Here is a 25,382-nt window from a genome sequence, read left to right as displayed (position 1 = left end):
TTTTCTCAGGAATACAAATGGAGAAACAGTTGCAGAATTAACTCCGATGGATTAATTTGCAAGAGAGTCAAGTATGTGGTTGACTTGAAAATAGGGGCAGTTCAGTGGCTGCTACTCCACTGCCTCTGGATCCTGGGACTTCCACATTCTATTCAGAAATTCCCTTTTGGAAGAACTAGAGAGAAGAAGGTTACTCCATCCCATTCTTGTGAAAGTCAATGGAAATTTCTGGGCGTTAGGTTAATGTCAGGTGTAAAATTCCACAGTCATCAAGCAGGTCATTGGGATTGTTGGGATTGTCCTGTGCAGGGCCAGGAGTTGGACTCAATCAGAGTGGGTCCCTCCCAGCTCAGGATATTCTGATTCCAGTTAGTTTATTTGCCTTGAGGTAAGAGCTTGGCCTAGAGAACTGGTGGAGTAAATCCCTCCATGAATGATTCTCTTCACCCGAATACAGACCTAAATTGGAACATTCATCTGGAAACACCTGAAGGATATATTTTACTTCTATCCCAGTCCTGTCTGCTGAGTCCAAGGTCAACACAGAGACAATCCCTTAAGTTGTAACTACCTGATTTCATGGTCCTGTGAAAATTTTACCCAGCATAAAGCATTAAATGCAGTAACAATTGCTTTAGGTTACAGCTATAGAGTCTATGATGTTAAGCTGGTAGACTAAAGAAAGGCTTTTAGGGTTACAGAAAAATTCTGATATGTTTTCCTGTTTAATTAACTGTCATAGTCTTTTCAATCCCTTCAGGTTCCCATTTCTGGTTGAAAACTGGAAGAACATGCTTGGTGCCAAGGTAATTTTTTTCTAAGCTTTCTTTCTAAATGTGGATGTTTATATAAAACCAGCAGCAGATTGTTGAGCCCTTGGGCTGAGCAGCCACTAGATGTCAGGTTCGGATTAGTGCTCCCAGGATTAGGCTCCTCAGAATTCCTGGAATGGTTGGAAGTAGTGGTGATGGCAGTTACCAGTGTGAGGTACCTGAAAATGTTACTGAAATGTCACATCTTTCCCCAGAATTCCCATCTGTGAGCTATCTTGGAGAAAACCACCTGATCCACCCACTGTCTGAAACATGCACAGAGGAGGATGGTCCAGGAGGATGGACAACTTTGAGTTTTGGAGCTTGGGCACAACTTCTTGTGTGACACCAACTAACCCCTGCTGAGAAACAGCTGCTCAGAGGTACCACTTCCACCTCTCAGTGAGAAGGAGTGTTGTTGGGAATCAGAGCTTCCAGGCTCAGAGCTCCTCTCCTATCCTAAAAGGGCAAGAGGGAATCTGAATTTGGTAAAAAACTGGCTCCTTTGGCCTTATTGTAGTATCCAAGTGAGCCTCCTTGGATGCAAAACTTATGCCTGCCCATTTTGCCTGCATGCTGCCAGATTGGTGAATTATTTTATATTTTTGGTTTCCAAACAAGCTTTTTTGGTGGTTTTGGCATCCAACATGGCAGTCAGATTTCAGATTCTCAATTAATTTTCTTTTTTGTGATTTTGGCATCCAACATGGCAGTCAGATTTCAGATTCTCAATTAATTTTCTTTTTTGTGATTTTGGCATCCCACATGGCAGTCAGATTTCAGATTGGCAAATAATTTTTTTTTTTGTGATTTTTGCATCTGCCATGACAGGCAGGTTCCTGCAGCGCCTCTGCAGAGATGCAGGTGATGCAGCACCGGGGACTTGGGTGGCAGGTGGATAGAAGAGCAGAGCAGGATTGGACTGGGGGGAGCTGGGAGACACAGGTTGTGCTGAACTGCAGGTTTAGACACACAGGGATCCATTCTCCTCTTGAGGAACACGCAGCCCATGCAGGCAGGAGAACGGATGGTAACACACACCTCCCCTGCGGACCCCCTGTACCCGGGGGCAGAGATGTGGGGTGGCCGCTTCGCTTCCCCTGTACCCTTTTGGAGCAAGGGAAGGTCGGAGGGGGTGGGCATGAGAGAGATGTGGCGGTAGGAGCGGGAACCCCCGGTAAGGAGCAGTTAGGGCCGGAACGGAGCAGGTACCCCCGGTACCAGAGCGGGCACCGCCGGTAAGAAGCGGAGACCCCCGGCCGGGAGCGAGTGCCCCCCGTACGGAGCGGGCACAGCCGCTGCCCAGCGGCCACCGCGCCATCCCGGGGCGCTGCACCACCCTCCTTCCTCCTCCTCTCCTCCTCCTCCTCCTCCTCCTCGTCCTCTCCTCCCCCCGGAAAGGAGCCCGGCCCCGCCGCCGCTCGCCGCCCACCGCCGCCGGAACAAAAGGGGCGGCCGATGGTGGCGGCAGAGCCGCTCCGCGCCCGCCCCGCTCCGCGCCCCGCTCCGCCACCATGTCGGGCAGCGGCGGCGGCCCCGGCGACAGTGCCGTGAAGAAGAGGAGCCCGGCGGGCTCGACCGCCTCGCTGGCGCAGGATGAGGACAAGCAGGCGATGGAGAAGATGCTGGGGGCGGCGGGCGGAGGGGCGCAGGAGAACGGCTGCGCCCGCTCGCCCTCGCCGTGCGGCTCCGGGGAAGGGGTGACCCTGCAGCGCTCCATCACGCTGCTCAACGGCGTGGCCATCATCGTGGGCACCATCATCGGCTCCGGCATCTTCGTCACCCCCACGGGCGTGCTGCGGGAGGCCGGCTCGCCGGGGCTGTCGCTGGTGGTCTGGGCGGCGTGCGGGGCGTTCTCCATCGTGGGCGCCTTGTGCTACGCGGAGCTGGGCACCACCATCACCAAGTCCGGCGGGGACTACGCCTACATGCTGGAGGTGTACGGCTCCCTGCCCGCCTTCCTCAAGCTCTGGATAGAGCTGCTCATCATCCGGCCCTCCTCGCAGTACATCGTGGCTCTGGTCTTCGCCACGTACCTGCTCAAGCCCATCTTCCCCACCTGCCCCGTGCCCGACCAGGCTGCCAAGCTGGTAGCCTGTCTATGTGTTCGTAAGTATCATTTAATGGCTTTGAACTGACAGGGAGTAGGGTTAGGTTGGATACTGGGAAGAAATCCTGCCCTGGGAGGGTGGTGAGTCCCTGGCACAGGTTGCTCAGTGAAGACGTGGCTGCCCCATCCCTGGAAACATTCAAGGGAAGAGATCCTTTACTGGCTTTAAAATGGCAGAGGGCAGGGTTAGGTGGGATATTGGGGAGAAATTCTTCCCTGCAAGGGTGGGGAGGCCCTGGCACAGCTTGCCCAGAGAAGCTGTGGCTGCCCCATCCCTGGAAGTGTCCAAGGCCAGGTTGGACGGGGCTTGGAGCAACCTGGGCTAGTGGAAGGTGTCCCTGCCCATGGGACCGGGATGATCTGGTAAAGATCATCACTGATCGTTAAATTCCCTTCCAACCCAAACAATTCCATGATTCTGTGACCCTTTCTGGGTCTCTGCTGTCCTGCTACACGTGGCTCCTCATTCACCATCACCTTCCCCAAAATGAGTGCTCATGCATCACTTTGGAGGAGATGCCCCATTTCTCCTGTGCTGTGCATACCGAGTTTTTCTGGCTGTTTTGAATGGCAGCAGTAGGAAATGTGGCCCCATCCCAAATAAATGTAGCGAAAAATTCCCCAAATGCCAGTTGCAGGTTAATGAGCCTCTCTGAATGCAGTGTGCAGTAAATACAGGGTGCATTTTTGCTGGGAGCTGGAATAGGATTTCTCATGCTCTACCCCAGGACTGTGTTTGGGCAGGGTAAAATCCCCTGGTGCCCTGCAGTGCTGCGGTGCCTGGGATGGGCGTTGATGTGCAGATAGAGGTGGGGATAAGGAGCACTTGGGAAATTATCTGTCACAAGCAACTGGTGCTGAACGGTGGCCTGTGCTCAGTGCTTGGCTGGTTTCAGCACCAGTTGGGAGATGAGCTGTTTCTGGGCTGTGTGCGTGCTGATACCATGCTCAGAACCTGGTTTTATGGGGATTTTTTGGCTAGCAAACATTCTGTCTCACGAGGCGTTGCCTTGCAGAGAAGTTCAGTCACGCTGTGATGAATTCAGGGCACACAGATCCCTCTCCTTGCTGCAGTTTTTGTCACGACACTGGTGTTTTGGAGTCTGCAGTTGTGCTGCTCAAGCCCCATTTTCTTTTCCTCTGGTGAATGCAAAGTCACCCCATCCAAATTCCTCATCCTTTAAATACAGGACCATTTTCTGCCCTTCCCTCCTCATTTCCCATTCAATCTGTTCCGCTCCACTGGTCTTCTTGTGCCTTTATAAAGGTGTATGTTGGGAAAGGATGTAATTTTTGGGAGGGCTTTGTAAAGCATTTATTCACTGTACAAAATCACAGCCAGGTGATCTTTTTCTTTCTGCGCTTTGAAGTTGTGAAGAGAAGGTTGGTTGTTCGTGCTGCCCTTTCCAAGGGGATTGTGTTAGATTCCTTCCCCCTCTGAGGATCTCAGGCATCCAAAAGCTGCAGCACATGGTCGTTATGGGAAGATATATTGTCTGTAAATATCTTTATACCCACACTGACCGAGGCTTTGGGAGGTAAATTATATGGCTAGTTAGTAATAATAGCATTAATAACAGACAGGGCAGTGAGTTGTACTTTCTCTGGGCAAGATTAAAACCTCCTCAGTCCCCACATCAATTTTTAGGAATGTAAGGGTACATAGATAGGCATGTGGATTTGCATCCAAGTTTTTCACCAAGTGTAGGGCACATATTAAGGAAATATAATTATTCAACTAAGAAAGCTGCACCAGGGTTAGGAAATAGTTCTGCTCATGGGTGCCTTGCCTTTTGCAAATGTGGTTTTAGAGCTTTCCTGCCAGTCTGCACTGTGGTTTCCTCAGGGACCCAGAGGAGCATGGCACGGATGGACGTGGCATTCCCATTCCTTTCTGAAAAGCCAAGGAATTAGGGCATTGATTAGAGGCTTTCTTACTGCCTTATGGCAAAGTTTTGCTGTGCAAGCACATGTTGGAGTTGCCAAAGCCTTTGAGAACGTTTCCAATAATGAGTACCTTTTAATCTGAGGGATCATTCCCAAAACAGGTAGGAGGAGGTGTCTTTTCACATTTTATTGGTCAAACCCCAAAGCAGGGGTTAACTAGACTTGCCCATGGTGAGATCTGTTCCCTGACAGGGTGGATTGCAGCATCCAGCTTCTTGAAGCCAGGTCTCATTCCCGTTCCTTTTTCTCCAGTAAATGTCTCCAGCTTTCCTTTGCTGGCAATGAGGAGTTTCCCTGAAGCAGAATTTGTTCTTGAACCTTTATCTTGAAATGCCAAGGAAAGAGTTTTGAGTTCTCCAAATCTCCATCAGTTCCATGTGTTCCTCCTTTAAACTCCACTCCCCCCACACCGCTGGCTCCTGTTTTGTTTATGCTTTGGGTCAAATTTGGGGTTGTCTCCTTTGCTACAAAAGGTTAGTTCATCCTGCATCGCCTTCAGCAAGTCAGCTTTGGTAACTTTGATTTTTTGGAATTAGCTTTTCAACTCTCTGCTGCCAAAACCACATCATGGGCTAGGAACAATAAATGAAGTAAATCTGCTCCAAGGACTCAACAGCCACACAACACTTGTGTGGACTAACAAGCAGCTTTGTTTCATGGTTGTTCCAAACATCAACTACCCAGGGAGATACTTATTTCTTTTCAAAAGCAATAGAGTAGAAAAAATGACCTATTTGTGCATATGCTGTAGCACATACATTAATGAGTTATCTCAAAGAAGGAAAGAGCAGTTTAGGAGACAATAGAGGAATTTGGGACTGGGGGCTGGAATTCAGTATCCAGAATCCAGCTTTCTAGAGCAGTCCCAGCTCTATCCCTTGCAAAGTTTGTATCTCAACATGAAATGCAGTTGCTGCACGCTTTCTAGTAAGAGGAGAAATAACAGAAGTTATTTGTTTCCCCTTTACTGGTGTTGAAACAGTTGGATAAATAATGTGCTGTTTGGTATTTGCCACAATGAAGTCCAGAGACTGTATTAATGCATTAAGAGAGTCCAAATCACAGCCTTGAATGAAACAAAAAAAAGTGGTTGGAATAGGGAATTGCCTTCTCCTGAAGGTGCTGAGGAAAACAAGGTGGGTGGTGAGTGGAATTTACCTACAAATAGGTGTTTTTTGCTGTGAAGATTGTAATCTACACACAGTTGGTGTGCAAGACTTCTTTCATGAGACACCATGAATGCTTGTTAGGTTTACCAGATAAAGGGTGGGAATTCACTACAGGGAAGTCTTCCTGTAGCAAGGTGGGCCAAGCTGTTCCATCATCAGCCTGGTTCATTTGTGTTCACCACGAACCAGCCAGTGCTCCTTGGGTGTGGGAATTTGGGTAGCAATTTGGCTGAATGCTTGTCAGGCTGCAGATTGTTGATAATTCTTAGAAACTTTAGCATCTTCTTTTACCTGTGAGATTGTATGGCTGATATTTTTAGAGCTGATAAATAATAACAGCAAATGCCAAGGACAACAAGCACAAAGTCCGCCGTGTAGCCAAGAGGAGCAGAAAAACTTTTAAGTCCATGAAACAGAGTTTGTGCATGAAAACCCAACAATAAGTTGAATCTACCCAAATCTGATCTCATCTAAACCAGTTTTACCCCTTCTATAGCTGATGAGGGTCAGCCTTTAGGTCCTGACTTTGCATATTTGCTGTACAATATCAACATTGTACATGGCAAAGATTTAAACTACGGAGGATTCCACGCTCTCTGCCTCGGGTGCACGTGGGTCAGGTTCTCTTTCACAGCTGCCACTTGTGTTAACATTTCTTAAATTCAACTGATAAATCTTAACAAAAATCCTTAAAAATCACAGCCCAGCACACCGTGTGTGTTCTAGAGGTGGCTCAAGGATGCAAAGTTTCAAATTGCCCAGTTAAAGAGCCCATGGCTATTCCTTTTTTCCACGTTATTTTGCAGATTTCCTGCTTGCACAGAAGCGCCTTCCCATGTATTGTGAGGAGTAAATTAATTCCCTGTAGATAAGGGAGGCAAGAGATAATGCTGCTTTCCATAATTTACCCATTTCTTGACAATATAATCTGCTTCCCAGAAGCTTGAGAAACCGGGAGTTGGACTTGATGTTTCTTGTGGGTCCCTTCCAGCTCGGGATAATCTGTTGCATAAAATTTTATTCTTGATCTGCAGCGTCAAATCAGCAGTTTGATTGTTTGCTGCTGAATTCTTTTCTCACTTGTTAATTATATGTGCAAATCTGGCACTACTAACCCCAGCACAGCAGTATCTGCTGCCTCCAAAGCCACAGTATTTTAATCTTCTTCAAAATTTATTTAGACTTTCTTTGCTGCTTCTGAAATATTATTTTGGGCACTCCTCCTGCAAGTGTGGAATTCCGTGGAAATGATGATGAATTCCTCATTTGTCTCTTTTGTTTTGAACAGCCAAATAGAGAAAGAATTAGTAGCAGCCAGAGCAGAGCTGAGTCATGTCTAATAGCACATGTCATGTGGAAGTGCCTGACACCCCTCTGAGTAACTTGTGAGTTAGAGGAGAAGGGAATCAAAGCCAGGCTCTGGCAGAAGGGTACAAACACACCCCTGACCTCTTGCCAAGTCACAGCTGTGGCCATAAGTGAAGGTTCAGCGTCAGCATCTCCCCCAGAAGTCACAGATGTTGAAAGCAGGAACATCTTTATTTGGCATTAAGGTTTCACTTCAAATCTGCCAAGCTCAGCTCTTTGCCCAGGTGTTTGAAGTGAAGAGGTGGATTTTCACCTCATCAAGTATCAGCTGGCAAGCAAGGCAAACACAAAATATATCCCATCCCATCCCATCCCTGTCTGTCTCAAAGGGGTTTATTCTGCAGCATCTCTACTTTTAATTAATCTGCCAGGACAAGCCGGGTGCGAAGCTTTGAAGATTTATTTTTCTCTCCTCCAGAAAGGTGGATTAAGTGACTAAAGCTGCATCAATAAATAGGCCCTTGCTTGATCAGAGTGGAGGGAAAGGGTCTGTAGAATCCCTGCTGGATGGCAAATGCTGCAAGGCTGAGCTTGCCTTTTTAATCTGCGTTTAATTAGAGCAGCGTTAATCAAAACAGGCTCTGACACTCACAGGACCCTCCTGAAATCAATGAAGGCTTGGAGGACTCTTGAAACACAGCAACCACTGCACTTACAGCACCTCTTGGCTTTCACAACAAGTGTCCCATTAAGTTTTATTGTATTTGGATGATTTATGTTATTACTGAGATCCTTCAGAGTCTTTCCCTTCTGGCATGAACAAATTGGGAAGGTTTTTTCATGGTCAGTGTCATTCAGAGCAAAATCACTTGTTTTCAGCATTCCAAGAGTCTCATAATCCCATGTCAGATGTGACCAGTAGATCAAATCCAATGGATGAGGAAGCAGTTTTTTCCAGCCAGGGTGCAGAGCTGAATTCTGACCCCCTGCATGGCACAGGTGACTTGACTCAGCCTAAAACCTGCTTGGAATTTTTCATGAGGAAGCTCACGATTTAACACTGAGTGCAGTATTTCAGCCACCTTCCTGTGAATTTGTGGGATCTAATTCCAACTGTGGAAAGGTGCTTCTGTGGAAGTGTAACCTCATGGTGGGCCAGGTAAGATGGGTTTTGCAGGTCCAGTTTGGCCAGGATGATGATGTGTCTTTGGGGCTTAATGTACATATTAGTAATACTTAATTTGTAATATTAAATTAATGTATTAGTAAGTATTAATACTTAGTAAGTGTTGGTCACTGTTAGGAAGATACTTCTAAAAGGTGGCCGTGGTGGAGATGTTTAGCTTGTGATAGTTAATTTGCTGGGAAAAGAAGAAATATGGAAACCCTCTTTCTCCCTCACTTTTCTCTCTATATTTTGTTTGTCTTCCTGTGGTAAAATGACCTTTTTTGTGGAATTGCTGCATCATGTCACGTGGAAACTTTGGCAGTAAATCACAAGCTTCTTCCTAAGGAGACAAAATAGTAACTCCTACCTCTAGTTAGGAGTCAGGTCCCCTTACAGTGATACATTCTTTGTAGTTTGCATGTGCCACACAGTTAAAATAAAGTGTACCACTGTCATTATGGGATGTTGGTACCACAGCAATGGGTGGGTTATACAGATTTGGGATCCAGCCTCTGCAGTATCTGGAAATGGTGAAATTCCAGCCCCTGAAGCTGCCTCTTGGCCCTGGCTGTGCTGCACTGGCTGGCACAGCTCAAGAGAGAGATGGCAGGGAAGTGCTTGGCAATTTATTCTTGCAGAATTCTGGGCACCTGAGGGGGCAGATACTTCTGGGATCACAGGGTGACAATCCCAGCCTCATCCCGTCTTGCACAAGCTTCTGTGTCTCCCAGCTCCCTGGAATTGAAAGGTAGGGGAGAGATGGAGCTGTGACACTTTCGAGGTGTCTGGGGCCATTTGTTGGAGACACCCAGAACTTATGATCTCAGGGGGTGGATTTAGAGGGGATCCCTTTCCTTAAACTCCAGTGGCTGGGCAGCCTTTGCTTTCTCCTCTCATTTGCTGATGCCTCGTTCCCTGATTCCTGTTTTGGGAAGAGAAATAAAAAGGAAACTCTGACCCATTGCCAGGTATGTTGATTATTATAAGTCGATTTTAATATAGACACATTTGCTCTGGGGCCAAGTGCTCCTTTCCAGCAGCCTCATGTGCCGTCAGACCTTTCCCTGCTCCAGACTGATTGCCCTGGGTGTTAAATTTCTCCAGGGATTTGTCTTTGAAGAAAGATCTCCAAAGTTTTTCCTTCTGCTTTTTCTCTTCACCACCTCGCAGGGCACAAGGCTTCAATCCATACCTATCAAATTGAAATTTTCTGAACCATTTTCTGCCCATGTCCTTGCATGTCTCATGTTGGATTGTGCTGTTAGAAATAGTCACCTGAGACTTTTGGGAGACACTGTGGCATCACAGCCACCAGGATATAAAATTGGTGGGAGGTTTTTTTGCCTTAGTGAATTGATTTTCCTATGGGTTTAAAGCACTGTAGTCACATAATTCCTGGTTTGTCCTGTGTGGAGTAACTCTTTATTTTCAATTCCAACCTCTGGTGAGCGGAGGCAGCAGTTCCCTAAAGCCCACGGACTGTTCTGTGCCTGGGGTTTGTTCCTTGGTGGCCACAGGCTCAGCTTGTCTTGTCTCTGCCTGAAACCTGGTTGTACCATCACTGGTAGGAGAAAAAACTCCTTGTGTATCATCTGAACTTCATAAGGAGTGAAGGGAGCTGGGGAGAATGGGGAATGGAGAGGAGCTGGAAATGTTCTGGAAGTAATTGTAATCTGGGAGACAATCAGCATCATCCAGTGGCAGATGGTAAATGGAAGCATCATCTTACACTTCCAAGGGCCAAGCACTTTGGAAATGTGAGTTACAAGCAGGGGTCGTGCATGATAGAATAACTTACAGTCCCTGTTTTCCTGCTGGGGAAGCTGAGGATGAGAATTTCTCTTCATTCTTCCCCTTATTTTCCACAAGCTCCTCACCCTACTGTGCATTTTCACTCTGTCCTGTAACACCACGAACAGGAATCCATGGGCAACTTGCAGCAAATTATTGAGTTTACTCCTTTAAAGCAGCTCCTTCCACTCATTTATCCATGTTACAGAGGTGTACTTGGGAATACAAGGCAGTACTACAGGTCAGGAGCAGGGAAACCTGTAGGAGGTGACATAAAGGACCCAGGTGACATGTGCAGGGCTCCCAAGGGGTGTAACCCCACAGGCAGCACAAATTCTGATACCTCAGGGATTCCTACACTCATTCCAGAGACTTTTCACCTGAAAAACTGCTGAAGATCTTGGACTGAGCTCCTGTTGCCCCACCAGGGCATGGAGTTGGATCCTTTTCCCTGTGAGTGAGGATGATGCAGAGTTGTGGCTCAGCTGCTTGTTTGTTTGATTTTTTTTTCCCCGACAAAGCCTCCCTGAGCACTGTCTTTACTCTATGCCCAGTCCATGTCCACACTCCATTATCCAGGAAAAGCTGCAGCCCTGCCTTTTCCTGTAGGAATATTGCCAAGACTGTTGCATCATAAGTGCCAGGCCCAGGTTTACCTGTGTCAGGGCTCCATTCCCGCTGTTTGCTTTGGGCAGAACGCCACAGGAGCTGTTGTTCCATGCAGTGTGTTTGTCATGGACTTGTTCTAGATAGGATTGTCACAATCCCTTGCTGTGTCTGCTTTGTAGGCATTTATTCCTGTTGTCATCTAGGAATTGTGTTTCTGGGAGGAATCTTGGAATGCCAGTTGAAAGGAATACAGCTGTAAAATGTGAACTGGTGGGGGCTAAAGTCCTGGGCCTAGTGTTGGATTAGTCAGTTTGTCCTTGTTCCTATCAGTAATGGGAATTACCTGGCTGTGCAGGTGAGGGCCAGTGGAGCAGGTTCAGTGACGTGCCTGAAGGCAGCAGGGTCTGCTAGGACAGAGTAAATATTGAAGCCAGACCTGCTGTTGTCTTTAAAAAACCAAATGTCTCTTTGAAAGCTTCTGGCTTCCCCTGTAGCTTGAGTTACCTTGGAATGAAGATAAGGAATGAAGGCTGGAGCAGGTGAAGGGTTGAAGAGCACCTGGTGAGCACGTTCTACAGCAGTGAAACAACAGGATCTCTCCCACTTGTGCCAGAGTGATGTGTAAATAAGGAATGGGATTTAGATGGGATGTAAGGAAGAAATTTGTTACAATGAGGGTGGTGAGGCCCTGGCACAGGTTGCCCAGAGAAGCTGTGGCTGCCCCATCCCTGGAAGTGTCCAAGGCCAGGTTGGACAGGGCTTGGAGCAACCTGGGCTAGTGGAAGGTGTCCCTGCCAGTGGCAGGGGGTGGAACTGGATCTTTAAGGTCCCTCCGAACCCAAACCATCCTAAGATTCAGCCCCCCTGCTACATCTGCCATCCCTGCAGCTTTCTAGCTCTTATTATCCCAATTATGTAAAGCCTTTGGAGAGGGGCTGGTGGATCAGCCAAGCTGTGTCATGTCAGGTCATGCTGAAATCTTTATTCCTAGAATGATTCCTGGCCTGAGTGGGGCACTCCAAAGGTCTCCCTGGCTGGCGCCTGCCAGGGGCTGGGAGCTGGAGCCGTAGGGAAGATGCTGCCGGAATTAGGGCAGTGCAGGCTGATCTCTGCCTGTGCTGTATCACTGCCCTGATTTAGAGTAAAGCCGTTGCTGTGCAGTTTTCCTGGGAGCAGTTCATCTGAGGTGAGGGAGTGGTGCCAGGAGGAGCCCCTGCGTGGCAGGGCAATATCTCAGATCAAAGGAATCAAATTTGCTGCTTTAAGAAATCCCAGCCCTCTGCTCTCCTCAGAAGCTGAGCAGCCACTGGAATTCGTCCTGGAGTTTTTACTGAAAAAGTTCTTATCCTGGTTTGGTTGTTTTTTTCTTTTTCTGTGGGATTCTTCCTGATGGGAGAGACTGAGGTTTATTTCAGCCCTTCCTATGTGTTGAAAGCATTTAAGTGGAGTAACTCCCCCACGCTCCTTTAGGAAAGACAAATATTATCATTATTGCATAGTGGGAAAAGCAAAGCAAAGCAGAGGGGCTGTGACTGGCAGGGCTCTGACTCGGGGCAGTGGCAGAAGTTCTCAGCCTTCTTCATTCTCTAATCCCAAGTGTTTTATTTTCAGGGAGCCTGTTTATCTGGCACTGGTGAGGTTTTCGGGCTGGATACAGAAACTCTGATTGTGCAGGAAGCTTTTGCCTTTTATTTTCACCACCACTCGCCCACAATCTGTCTGGAGGAGTCTGTACAAAACCAAAACGTGAAAAACAGCCCCAAAAATCAGTATTTCAGTGGAGGCCAAAGCATCCATTGTCCTGGACACAGAATGCCTAAATGGGAAGGGAATGTCACTCACACCTTTCAGGGCTGTCCTCACCCACGGGAGAAGCTTTTAGCTGCCTGAGCTCATCCTTTAAATATCCCTCTGTAAACAAGGGGAGATTTATTTTTAGCATAATCGCTGGTCGAAGGGAATCCTGGATCCCCGGCTCCCTCCCTGTTAGGATTCACTGGAGGTGCTTTTAGTAGGAGAACCGTGAGCTGTGCTGTGCTTTCTTCTCTCCCTCCATGGCACAGACATAAGTTGACCTGCCTAGACTTTATTTTCTCCTTCCCTGTTATCTGACAACATCCCTGCTGGAGGCAGATGTGTCCCAATCTCTCTGGTGGTGAGAAGCTGTGACCCTGCAGCCCACAGATAGTGCTGGGCTGCTCTGGGTGCTGAAAAACTGCCAAACCTGGGCAGGAGGTGACTTTGTAGCTGCTCCATATCTCTCAGGAGCAGTGTGGGGTGGAGGCACCCTGGGACAGGGATGGGGACAGAGGTATGGCAGGTCTGGACACAGATCTTCCTCCTGCCCTTGGCCATGAGCCAGAGCAGCTCTGCCAGAGCCCAGCTGGTCCCTCCCCAAAAACAGCTCTGGGACCTTTTGGTCTCACCCACACTCCCCAAGGGGCTTGAAGGGCACAATACAAAACAAAATCAATCTCAAATTCCTTGTTTACTTCTCACTCGTAGGATGTAGTGGATCATGGGGTTTGCTTTGTGAAGACATCCAGCTCTTTCACTTCTCCAGACTTTGAATGCTCTTGTGTTGAAATGGCTCTTGTACTGAATGCTCTTGTATGGAATATTGGGGGTGGGAAGCATCTCCAAACCCTGCACAGCCATCCCTGGCACTGCTGGTCGAGCAGAGGATGAGGATTTCCACAGATCTAGCTTCTCTTCCCACCTGCCCCACTGACCTGCAGGTGTTGTTTGTGTTGTATCCCAGAGTGTCAGGGCGGGGACAGCTCCTCCTTCACATCCAGGCAGGGGCAGCATGGTCTGGCCTCGATAGCTTTAGGGTGCTATTAGGGTCCTTTTATTTATATGCTCTCAGAAGTGTATTCTTCAATTCAGGGCTGTTCTTGTCACAAGGACTATGTACATTATTCAAATCACCTATTGACAAAATGAAGTATAGAATTGCAAAGTGTGAGGCTGCAGAGCCTGGCTCTGGACTAGTTTCTTTTTTAGGAAGATACTCTCTGGTTGGTTAAGTTTTAGCAAAAAGCAAATCACAGAATCACAGAATGGTTTGGCTTAGAAGGGACCTTATAGATCATCTTCTTGTAACCCATGCCATGGGCAGGGACCCCTTCCACTGGATCAGGTTGCTCCAACCTGGCCTGGAACACTTCCAGGGATGGGGCAGCCACAGCCTCTTTGGGCAACCTGTGCCAGGGCCTCCCCACCCTCACAGCCAAGAATTCCTTCTGTATATCCAATCTAAAAATTTGTCATAATTTGTCTTGGATGTTAAGTGTTTCCCTGGTGCTGATGTGTGTCCCTGTGTGTCCCCAGTGCTGCTCACAGCCGTGAACTGCTACAGTGTCAAAGCTGCCACCCGTGTCCAGGACGCCTTTGCTGCGGCGAAGCTGCTGGCGCTGGCCCTCATCATCATCCTCGGCTTCGTGCAGCTGGCAAAGGGTGAGTGCTGCTCCTTTTCCTTGGGGAAGTGCTGGGGACTCACAACAGAATTAGGGAGAAAGCCCAGCAGTCCCACCCTGAGCATTCCAGAGCCGGCACAAGGGCTTACAAACCGTTCTTGTTCTCTGCTGCGCTTGGGGGGCATTTCCAGCTTGTGCTTTGCTGAGGTTTTGCACTTTATTTGGGAGATTTTGTATTTCTGTCACAGTTTAGGCTTGATTTCATACTAATGGAACCCAGCATGACTCAAGGTCTTTCTGACTTTTACAGTCACTATGGCCTCTCCCTTTGGGATTGCAGGGAAGTCTACAGAGAATGAAGATTTTGGTGCTGTTGCGCTCAGAAATCTTCCTGATTCTGGCTGGTTGTGGCCTTTTGCCAATAGACAATAACCTGTGTGTAGAGAATATGTGTAAACCACTCCTGATCATTTTAATCCTTCCACAAACTGCCCCTGCATGTTTCCCTTCATCCAGCTCTGGGTATGGAATAACTTGATGGAGCCCATGGGTCACCCAGGGCCACTTGGGTCATGCAGGGCTGCAGGGACCACATGAGGAACAGAGGCATTGGAGCTCTCAGCTGACACTGGCACATATCTGTCAGCCAGCACCTGGAAAAGAGGATAAAAATGGGAGATAAAGCAAATTTTCTGGTGGTTTTGCTTGTTTGCTTCCCACGCACATAAAATCGTCTCAAACCCAGAGATGTAGTTTGTTCCAAACCCATCTGATTAGTTAATCCTCACAGACAAGCTTCTTTTTTTGGTGCTAGTTTTGTGGAAATAAATGTTTCTTAGGAAACAGTACAATCCTTTTTTGCTAAATGGGGATCAAATCTCCAGGGAATCCTGTCTCTGCACAGTGTGTGTGTCTGTGTGTGCTCGTGGCTCTCTGTAATTCCTGTCTCAGCCCTGGGAGCCAGTGCTGTCTTTGCAGAATTTCTTGCTTTGTCAGAGGTTTTATTTTCTTCCAGCTCGGTGCTGACACTCAACAGGGACATTGTTTGGGGCTTATCACAAAATACACCTCCCTCCACAACTGCCCAGCCTGCTTTGCTGAACTGTTTTGTCTCTCTTAGGAGGATAAGTCACTATAAATCTCTGTTAGTTCGTTAACATTTTGCCATAAAGACCTTTACAACTGTTCTTTGTTTGCACATATAATCTTAATTTGCATCTTCAGAACCACCTTCCTTCCCTCCGTGCTGTCCGTTTGCCCTTTTGTTCAGGTGGAGCCACTTTCTGCTCTGGTTCCTCAGGTGTAAATCCATGCTATTTCCATTGAATTGTATCTGTAGCCAATAAGAGATTTCTGTCTTGTGCACAAAAACATCCACCCTCTGCTCTTGTGTTATTTTACTTCCTATGATTATAGTTTCAGCTCTGGAGAGGTACAAGCAGGACCTTGCAGTGCAGGCAATTCCATGGGATTTAGTTTCCTGCTAAACCACCTGGCTGCTCCAGGCAGGGTGAAAGATAGTCAGATCAAAAGCAATTCTTTGATAACAACACCTGAAGACAAAGTCTGAGTACACAACATGAAGCAAACTGGATCAGAGTGGGATCCCTGGGATCTACAGAGGCTGCTGGTTTACACCTTGTTCCTGTTTTACAACTGGGATTCTGCCTGGGGTCTCACATGGATTTTATTAATCTCCTTAGGGAAGTTCAAGCTCTCTGCTAAGTCCTTAAGAATGTACAAGCTCCTTTCCTGTGCCCTTCCTCAGCTTCCACCTGCATTTTGCACCTTGGTCCATATTCCTTCCAATAATGCCAGGTGACTCAGTGCTTTTAGCAGGGATACATCATGAGATTGTCTTTTTTCTTCTTTATTTCTTCAAGGAAAGCATGAAAATTCCCATTTTCAGTTGCAAAAACGCTGCACTGTTCTCCATCTTTGTCCTGTACAGAACCACATTTCCATGCCTTTACTGCTCCTCCATGTGGCCTTGTGTCCTGCTGTTCCCATTCCGATGTTTTTTTTGGACAAAGAGGACTCTCCCCACCCCCAGCTGGGTAAATCCATCCCAGTGAAGTCCTCACCCAGCTGGTTTGTCTGGGGCTGCTGTTCCAGGGGAGATGGGGTTGTGTGTTCCCCTGAGGATTAACTGGTTTTACTGGTTCCTGTCCCGTTGCTGGTTTGTGTTTTACAGAATCCATAAACAGACAAGAGGAGCAAGACCACATTTTTGGCTCAAATGTGGAAAGTTCTTTGATTTCACAGAAATTTTCTCTCCCACAATTCAGCTTTTGGCTTTTTCTCATTTTCTCCTTCCTGATTTTCAGAGGAGCAGTAACATCTCAAGACAAAGAACTCTGTGGCAATATTGCCACACAGAAAAGAGCATTTCCTTGTGATCTCCCCTGGGCAGCTGTTTTCCATCACTCCTTTCATACCACTTCAAAAGGAGGGTGGAAATTGGTTTCCTGCTCAGTCTTTCAACTGCTTGAAAGTTGTCTCAGCGTAACTGCCCCACTTGGGATGAAATTATTTTATTAATACAAAAGTTACACTTTTAAAAGCCTTCTTGGGGCTGGAGATGTGTTTTAAAATTTCAGTGCCCTGCACTTGGTGTGTTAAACTACCAGTTTGCAGCACTTAAATAATATAGATAACTTATAACATAGACAGGATCAGGATTTTTTCACTCCAGTATTACAAAAATGAGGCTTATCTTGGTTCTGTTATTTTACCAGCTCTCAATCTGCCTTCTGTCCAGCCCCCCTTGGCATTTTTTGGCCATATTCTTGACCTGGAGGTGGTTTGACAGCAGGTTTGAGGGATGTTTTCTGCACTGGATGTAACACAGGAGGTCTGTGGTTATGTCCTTCTCATACCTGATCACCCTGCACCTTAAAACCTTCCCTTAAAAACTAACCTAGATGTGACATGGTAAAACATTGGGCTGATCTGTAAGGACACACTCATGCTTTTTACACAGGAGGGAGTTCAGGAAAGGTTTTGATGGCAAAAAATTCTAAAAACCCCAAAACACAGACATGTTTCAGACCTATTAATTTCTATTCTGATGCCCCAGGGTATCTGGAGTGTTTTATGTGCCCTCAGGCAGCTGGAGCAGTGAGGGGCAGCTCCTGGCTGCTGCTGCAACCCTTGCTGTGATGCTTCAACAGCAGTTCTGCTTGAAAACCCAGGATTGGGCATTTGGGACTTAGGGAAATAGAATTTAACACTGATTTTATTGAATTATTTTTATTGGATTTAATGTGCCTTTATTTATTGTCCCTTTTCATTCTTCTTGCCCAATTTCTGAGCTGAAATTCCTTGTCTGTGGTGCCTCGAGCTCCTCTTTGGTGACAGCAGCATTTTCCTCCCTCGACTCCCTTCTTTGGGCTGCTCAGAGACCAGCAGAGCAAGGGGTAAATCAAGGACAAAGTAGGCAAATTTAACTCCAAACATTTGCCATGGAGAGCTCAGACTGGGCAGGGAGGTTTGGGTTTAATTTGGTGGGGTTTTTTTCATAAAATCCCAGAATGGTTTGCATTGGAAGGGACCTTAAAGCCCATCTTGTTCCCCCCCCTGCCAAGGCCAGATTGAACAGGGCTTGGAGCAACCTGGGATAGTGGAAGGTGTCCCTGCCCATGGCAGGGGTTGGAACCAGATGAACTTTGAGGTCCCTTCCAACCCAAACCAGGCCATGATTCCATGATCAGTCATGCCTTGCTCCCCGCTCGCTGAGGGCAGGTGCAGCAGTGCCTTTGTCTGTGCCTGGAGGAACCAGCTCTCCCAAGGGACTGGCTCCTGGACACAACCTGGGATATGAGGACCAACTGGTGGTGGAGCTGTGAGAGGAGTTTGGAGCCCAAAGGCAGAGCAGGTGGGTGTTCACCCAGGCAGCTCATGGGAGTGAGGAGCCACATCCAATAGATACTGAACATCCCTGAAGCCTCTGAGTATGTCCCTGCACACTGGGCCTGAGGCACCAAGGATTGCAGGAAAACATGCCCTGTAGCTGCCTGTGCTGCTTCTTGTTCCTGGGCATTCCAAAATGCCACCAGGACGGGATTTTCCAGCAGGGAGCTTTGAAGGGAGCTTTGCTGCACCTCTCTTACTCACTCTCTCATTCCCGGGGCACATGGAGGGTGGAATACTGTGCCACAGACAGGGAAGCTGGGAAAGCTGCCAGGATCCTGCCCCTCTAAATCACATCAACCGTATGTTGGAGATGAATCAGGCGTCAAACGCTGGAGGGCTGATACAGCAATTATATTTTATGGGCCTCTCACTCTCTAATCCTGGATTTCTCTTCCAGCCAGAGGTGGATGGCAGTGCCCAGCCCAGGTGCTCCTTGAGGGGAGCAGCACTTTAGTTCTGCTCAGACAGTTCTTTTCTTGCCTTCTCTGCCCAGAAAAATTTTTGGCAATTACAGATTCAGGGGTAGAGTTCAGCCTGTTTGGGCTTTTGCATTGTACAAGTGTGAAGTGGCCTGTCCAAGAATAAATAAATGCATTTAATAACAACAACAAAAAAACCCCAAACTAAACAAGCAACCAAACTAGAAAAAAAAACCAACAGCCCATAATACAGAAACAGTAGGTCAGTGACCTGTGATGATTGTTTTGATCACTGAGCTGAAAGCTTGGCCTTTAAGGGTGATGTGAGCTGTTGTTTGTTTAATATGGAGCTTTGAGGATGGTGTGAGCTGTTGTTTGTTGAGCTGTTGTTTGTTTAATATCAAGCTTTAAGGACCCTGTGAGCTGTTTGTTTAATATTGAGCTTTAAGGACGGTGTGAGCTGTTGTTTGTTTGACTTTGCAGATGGAGGCTCAGTGCTGCCTTAACTGGGACTGTGCCTTTGACACCCCAAAAGCTGCTTTAGCCAAGGAATTGTGGATTGTAAGGTGTTCATTCTAGGTATCCTGGATGAAATGCCAGGTGCAAAGCTGGATCAAGGTGGAGCTCAGATGGCATCTGGGATGTGTCATAGGGGACCCTGCTTGCCCCTGAGTGGGTTTTGGGGCAGCTGACATGGGAGGGTCCGTTGGCTTCTCATTTTTCCAAGTGCAGCTATCCCAGCAATGCAGCCACATTTAATGGAGAGCAGTTAATACTTTGGTATTTGCTTTGCAGCTCTGTTTGATCTCCTCTCTCTGCCTCCCCTGAGTCTCTGGGTCATGCCAAAGGTGTATCAGTGCAGTTGTTGTCTCCATGTCTGTGTGTCCACATGGACTTTTCCTTGCACTTTAAATTCATCCTTTCCCCACAGCCTTTGACTGCTGGGCTGAAATTAGTGACGCCTGTGGTGCTGGAGGATCTGCCCTCCCCAAATGTTCTTGGCTCTCCTGCATGAGCTGGTTGGCTCCTTTAGCCCCTCCAGTGGCTCATTCCTGTTTGTCAGTCTCAGTCACGGGTTATTATGGATGTGGATTGAACCTGTTGTGCAGATATGAAAAGGGAAAACAAACTCATGGAAGTGGATGGAAACCCACTGGGTGGTTTGTTCAGGGTTTGCACCTTGCTGTTCCTCTGCCTGGATGGGGATAGACAAGGAGGAAATGCCTTTCCGTGCTTTGTCAAGGGTCAGAGAGACCCTGTTTGTCCGTCCAGGATCTCTGCAGTGCCTTTGGACTCACTGGCTCCTGGAGAGGCATCACTCCAGGACTTCTGGGACTGCTGCCTTATTTCCCATCAGCAAACATTCTGCCAGCACAGATTGTGAAAACTGGGAGGTGTTTGCTTAGGAGGAGGAGGGTAAAAGGTTTCTGGTGTATCAGCAGGATGCAGAGGAGGTGGGAAAGGTGACAGCACATTGTCTGGCCTGGGAGCAGAGGCACTTTGCACAAAACAGAAGGAAGTAGCTGAAAAGAGGGGAAGGGTCATGGCCTGTCCACAGCTGTTGGTGAGGAGTGGGATGCTCTGGCTTCTCCTCGGATGCTCTCCCTGCTCTGCAAGGTCATGGCCATGTCTTCCAGATCATAAACACCTCTGCTCCAGGACCCCAGGTTAAAGGCTGCTGTTCAGAACTGCCTGATGCTGAGCTGGCTGCAGAGAGGAGCAAACAGCTCCTGTGGGTACTGAGCTGTGCTTCCCGGGAGCTCCGAGCCTTCAAGGATGCTCCTAACCCTGGCCCCTGCCTCTCTCTTGTTCTTCTAACTCAGTTCACTGAATTCTCACTGCTTTTCTCAGGAAATGGCTGAACAGCTGAGTGGATGATCTCTGGGGTTTTTGGTACATACACCACGTTTCTCCCTGGCTGGGTTTCTCCCCCCTCCTCGTGCCGAGCTCTCTCCATGGCCGCGTTCCCTCTCCTCGCTGTTTGGGCAAGTTAAAAATCCTTAATTATCATGAAATGCTTTCTGCAAGAGTAGATTGCTGTGCCATTAAAACCGGAACGGGCATGACTGGGGAGCAAATGAACATTTTTAAAGAAAGGGTCTGAACATGCAGCTCCTCGACCCAAAACAGTCCCTCGTGCAGCAAGGCCCCGGCTGACCCGGCGCAATTACCACAGTCTTGGCAGCTGGCAAGATCAGCAAATGGGGTTTATGTCAGAGCTTGTTACCTTAATTTGGTTAATTGTAGAGCAGAGTGCGATTGAACAGCCAGTTCAAACCAGGTTCCAGCTCTCCAGGGTGCTGGGCACGGGCAGGGAATTGCCTGGAGAGCGGCGATGGCAGCGTGGGATGGGGGGGGTACGGGGAGCTGGGGGTGCCAGGGATGTGCTCTCTTACAGACCTTGGGCTCCCCTGAGGGAGCTGAGGCTGTACTTGGCAGCCTCACCTGCAGGTTTGTAACCCTTGATTTGATCCAAAGTCTGCAGTTGAAGCCTCCGAAAGCCTGGAGGCTGGAATTGCACGTCGAGGCTTGAAGGATGCTGAGTGTCTGGGAGGTTTTGTAGGCCATTTGATGGTCCAGCACAGTCACTTGTCCCTCCTCCCTCCGGTACACCCTTGTCTAGTTGACAAGGTGGTGTTTGATCAAAGGTTGGACTTGATGATCTTGGAGGTCTCTTCCAACCTAAATGATTCTGTGATTCTTTGGCAGTGCCTGTTGCAATAGGTTTTAAACTGCAAGAGAACAGGTTTAGATTGTATAAAAGGAAGAATTTTCTTATGTTGAAGGTGGTGAGACACTGGCACAGCTGGCCCAGACAGGTGGTGGATATCCCATCCCTGAAAACACTCAAGGTCAGGTTGGATGGGGCTTTGAGCCCCCTGATCTGATTGAAGATGTCGCTGCTCATTGCAGGGGTTGGGCTCCATGGACTGCTGTTTGTTAAGCAGCCCAGGCTCCTCTCGTGCAACCAGGAGGTGATAAAGCATGAAAAACACAAAAGAGCATCCTGTGGACCCTGGAGGATAAAAGCCTGGCCCCTTGGAGCAGGAAGAATCACAGAATCATTTATATTGGAAAAGACCTCTAAGGCCATCGAGTCCAACCATCCCCCACCACTAACCCCTGTCCCCAAGTGCCACATTCATACAGCTTTTAAGTCCCTCCAGGGATGGAGACTCCACCACCACCCTGGGCAGCTGTGCCAGGGCTGGACAACCCTTTTGGTGAAGAATTTTTTCCTAATTCCCAACCTAAAGCTGCTCTGGCACAACTCGAGATAGATCTTGACTCCTCTGGTTGTTCAGTCATGTCCTGACATGTTGCTGAATCCATTTTACCGTGAGGGCACAGAAATGTGAAATTTAGTAACTCACTGTGAGTTTTTGGGGAGCTACAACTCTCCATGGGTGAGGTGGGGAGAGGGCAGCGAGGTGTTGGCTCCTCAAGCATTGGGGAGGATCAAAAAGCCCCTTCCTTCCTTCCTTGCTTCCTTCTTTGTCCCCTCTCCCGGCTGCCCCTGTGCTGACTTGCCCCTCCTTTGCCGGCAGCGACATTCCGATGCCTCAAAGGGATGGGTTGGGTGCAAGGAGAGGTGTGTGAGTAATTAGTTATGTCCCACCCATCCTTCCCTCCCTCCATCACCCTCACCCACCCTCAGGGAATGAAATTACAGCCTTTGATCTCATTCCTCTGTTTTAGCACTGCTCCAGACGGTCCTGCTGCCTTTGCTGGAGTTGTGGAATCCCAGATGGGTTTAGGTGGGGAGGGACCTTAAAGCTCAACTCATTCCACCCCTGCCATGGGCAAGGACACCTTCCACTAAACCAGGTTGCTCCAAGCCCTGTCCAACCTGGCCTTGGACACTTCAATGAACAGGGTGTGGGCTTGGACCCTCCCTTACCCAGAGGCTGAGGATGCCTGTGGTTGCCAAGTGGGTGGCACATTCTCAGTCCAGGAATGTGGTTTTGGGCAGGGACCACCAATGCTCCCCTCTGCTCCCCTCCCATCCAGCTGGGCCAGGGCAGCAGCTCAACCCTTTCTTGGCAGCACCAGGACCATGGTTTGAGTGAGGGCTGGGGAGACACCAAGTGAAACCTGCAGCTGCCTCAGGAAAAGGAACCTCAGAGGGTTTTGCCTGTGACAGACACAAAGGGGATTTCAGGGGGAGCTGGTGGCCAGCTGTGGACAAGAAATGGAGTGATCCTTGTGATGTTTCTTGTGCCCTGCTGCTCATGGATTGGAGCATCCTCCTCGTGTGGTGAAGGTGATGATCCATTGATCCTGGTGGGAATATGCAGAGCCTGAGAACCTTTGAGAAGAGACATCCTGAGGGGTGTTTGAAATGTCAGGAGAGCCTCCTGCTCTCCTAGTCCATCCATGTGCTGTTCCAGTAGCTAATTACAGGCACTGTTAACAAAAAGTGTACCTTATTCCCATAACAAAAGACCTAGAAAGAACTAGACTGGTAATTATTCAGGAAGGGCAGCAAATGAACTCGGGAAAGCTGAGCCCAAGGGATTCAGCAGAATGTGATACCCTGCACCCCCCTCCTGCTCAGCCCTTTATTCATTTGTGCTAAATTAGGGTTCTATGGCTGAACCTGTAAGCCAGGAATTAAGGTTAAATTCAGCATTAGATCAGTCTCTGCATTTCCTGGTTTTCCTGTTACACTTGGATGTGTTTTTAAAAAAGGATTGGTGCCTTTTGCTCAGGAGGTTCACTGGCTCCAGGGGCATTAAATACATCCAGCACATCCCAAGGTAGATGCAGAACAGACCTTCCTGCTGCAAGGAGATGCTGGGAGAGAGGGACAAAGTGACTCCAGTGAAGAACAGGAATTGGAACTGGGATCTGGACAAGCAGAGCCTTGCACACCTGCTGGACATCCCTGCACTGGGTTTCCCACTCCTCATGGATTCCCAGATGGTGTATGAGCTGCTCCTGTGGTCCTGGCTCTCCTACAGCTCATACCCACAGCATCCCCTTGCAAATGGCATAGCTTCTGCCAGGGAAAAGGCAGAGGGATGCTGGTTTCCTGGGCAGCGGGGTGAGCAGAGAGCATTTTGCACACCATGATAGGGAATATCTTTTTGCCTGGTTAGGATTTAGCAGGAGGGAGAAAGGAGGTGAAGGGAGCAATGCCCGGCGTGCAAAGGATGGAATGGAGCTGGAGGGTCAGGGATAGAGAAGGAAAGAGAAGAGGGAGCTCTCCCATGCACACATGGCAGCTCCATGTCTCTGGCACAGGGTTGGAGCAGTCCCACGAGTGACAAATGCACCACAGACCGATGGTGCTGTCAGGAAAAATCCCTCTTTCCCGGCAGTGGAAAGATGAGTGGGAGGTGTTACAGGGTCTGTGCATCCAGGTTTGTCACCCAGCCCCTGCAGCAGTGGCTTTTGGTGGCGTAGGGGAGGGGAAGATCTGAAGAGAGGCCATCCAGAGGGAAAATGCCCCATGTTTGAGCATCCCTCTGCTTTTCCCAGCAGCACATCCTGGGTTTCCGTGTGCTGAGACATGAAGGGTTAAGCTCCAGGCCCTGCTGATGGCCATGTGATGCAGTTGCTGGGGTGATTAGTAAAGATCTAAGAGGAATCACATGGGCTTCCACAGGGCTCCTGGATGCAAAGGTGCCCCTGGATCCCACCACAATCCCTCTTCCCTCCGCACTGAGGGGAGTGGCAGGTCTGGGAATGTGGCTTTACCATCCCAGCCCTACACCCAGGCCCCACATCAAAAGGCAGGGAACAAAACAACTGCAGAGCATTTGAAAGCAAAATAAATAAACCCTGGGCTGCTCCGGGGCAGTTGGGACCAGAGGGACAATCGAGGGGTCTATTTCTGGCTGTTCCTTTCAAAGGCAGATCCATAACAGGAACTTTTCATCGTGGGGCCCTAAAGAAGGTGACTTCTGATATCCAAGCCCCAAAGAACCTGACTTCCCCCAATCAAAGGGATTGCCACAGCCCTCTGCTTTGTCAGGTGGCTGGTAGGACCAGAGGAAATCCTGGGTTTCTGCTTTATTGGGTGGCTGGTGGAAGTGGAGGAAATCCTGGGGCTTTATCGAACACCAGCAGCCTTCAATTGAGAGGACAATGTGACAACATCTGTGTTTGCAAAGCATCTTCCAGCAGGAAGGTCCCCAGAATGTTTTCTTCCCAGGGAGAAGGTATCTGGGAGATCACCTCGGAGATGGCACGTTGCAGTGTGAGAAAGTTTGAGGAGTCACTCATGGCCAGTTGCTTGAGGCACATAATTTTGGGGCTCGTTATCAATCCAGATGAATTAAGCACTGTAAGACTGGAGGAATCAGCCCAACAGAAAGATGGGCACGTGCTCTCAGCATAACCTGAAATGCATCAGAATGATAATTAAGATAATTAATCCTAAGAGCAGCTTTTCCCTCCAAGTTTCTCTGTTTCAACCCCCCCAGAGGCCCTTGGGGTTCACAGCCCATCATTGATCCTTTCCTGTGTCCTGCAGGTGATGTGTCAAACCTGAGTCCTGAGCACTCCTTCGAGGGCACGAAGGTCGATGTTGGGAACATCGTGTTGGCTTTGTACAGTGGCCTCTTTGCCTATGGAGGATGGTAAGATGCTCCCTCTCTCTCTTTTCTTTGGGAACTGAATCCCAACACCAATTTCAATACCAAACTGAAGCTCCTGGAGGGCTCCTTTGAGCACCTGCAATCATGAGGAGCTGCTCAATCTACTGTGA

General features: G+C 48.5%; 1 protein-coding gene across 1 annotated transcript in view; it reads left to right on the top strand.

The window, feature by feature from the left end:
• The first annotated feature begins 2,100 nt into the window (after positions 1-2,100).
• Positions 2,101-25,382, top strand: part of SLC7A5 (solute carrier family 7 member 5) — a 37,092-nt gene continuing 13,810 nt past the window's right edge. Inside the window, exons 1-3 of the mRNA XM_064671008.1 lie at positions 2,101-2,921; positions 14,248-14,373; positions 25,149-25,254. Coding sequence (XP_064527078.1) covers positions 2,327-2,921; positions 14,248-14,373; positions 25,149-25,254 — 827 coding nt within the window. The 5' untranslated portion in view covers positions 2,101-2,326. The remainder of the gene's footprint in view (positions 2,922-14,247; positions 14,374-25,148; positions 25,255-25,382) is intronic.

The sequence above is a fragment of the Pseudopipra pipra genome, chromosome 14 (assembly GCF_036250125.1).
Source record: "Pseudopipra pipra isolate bDixPip1 chromosome 14, bDixPip1.hap1, whole genome shotgun sequence".
Lineage (NCBI taxonomy): Eukaryota > Metazoa > Chordata > Aves > Passeriformes > Pipridae > Pseudopipra > Pseudopipra pipra.
Note: the sequence above shows the minus strand (reverse complement) of the source record. Positions and strands in the feature narration are given on the sequence as shown.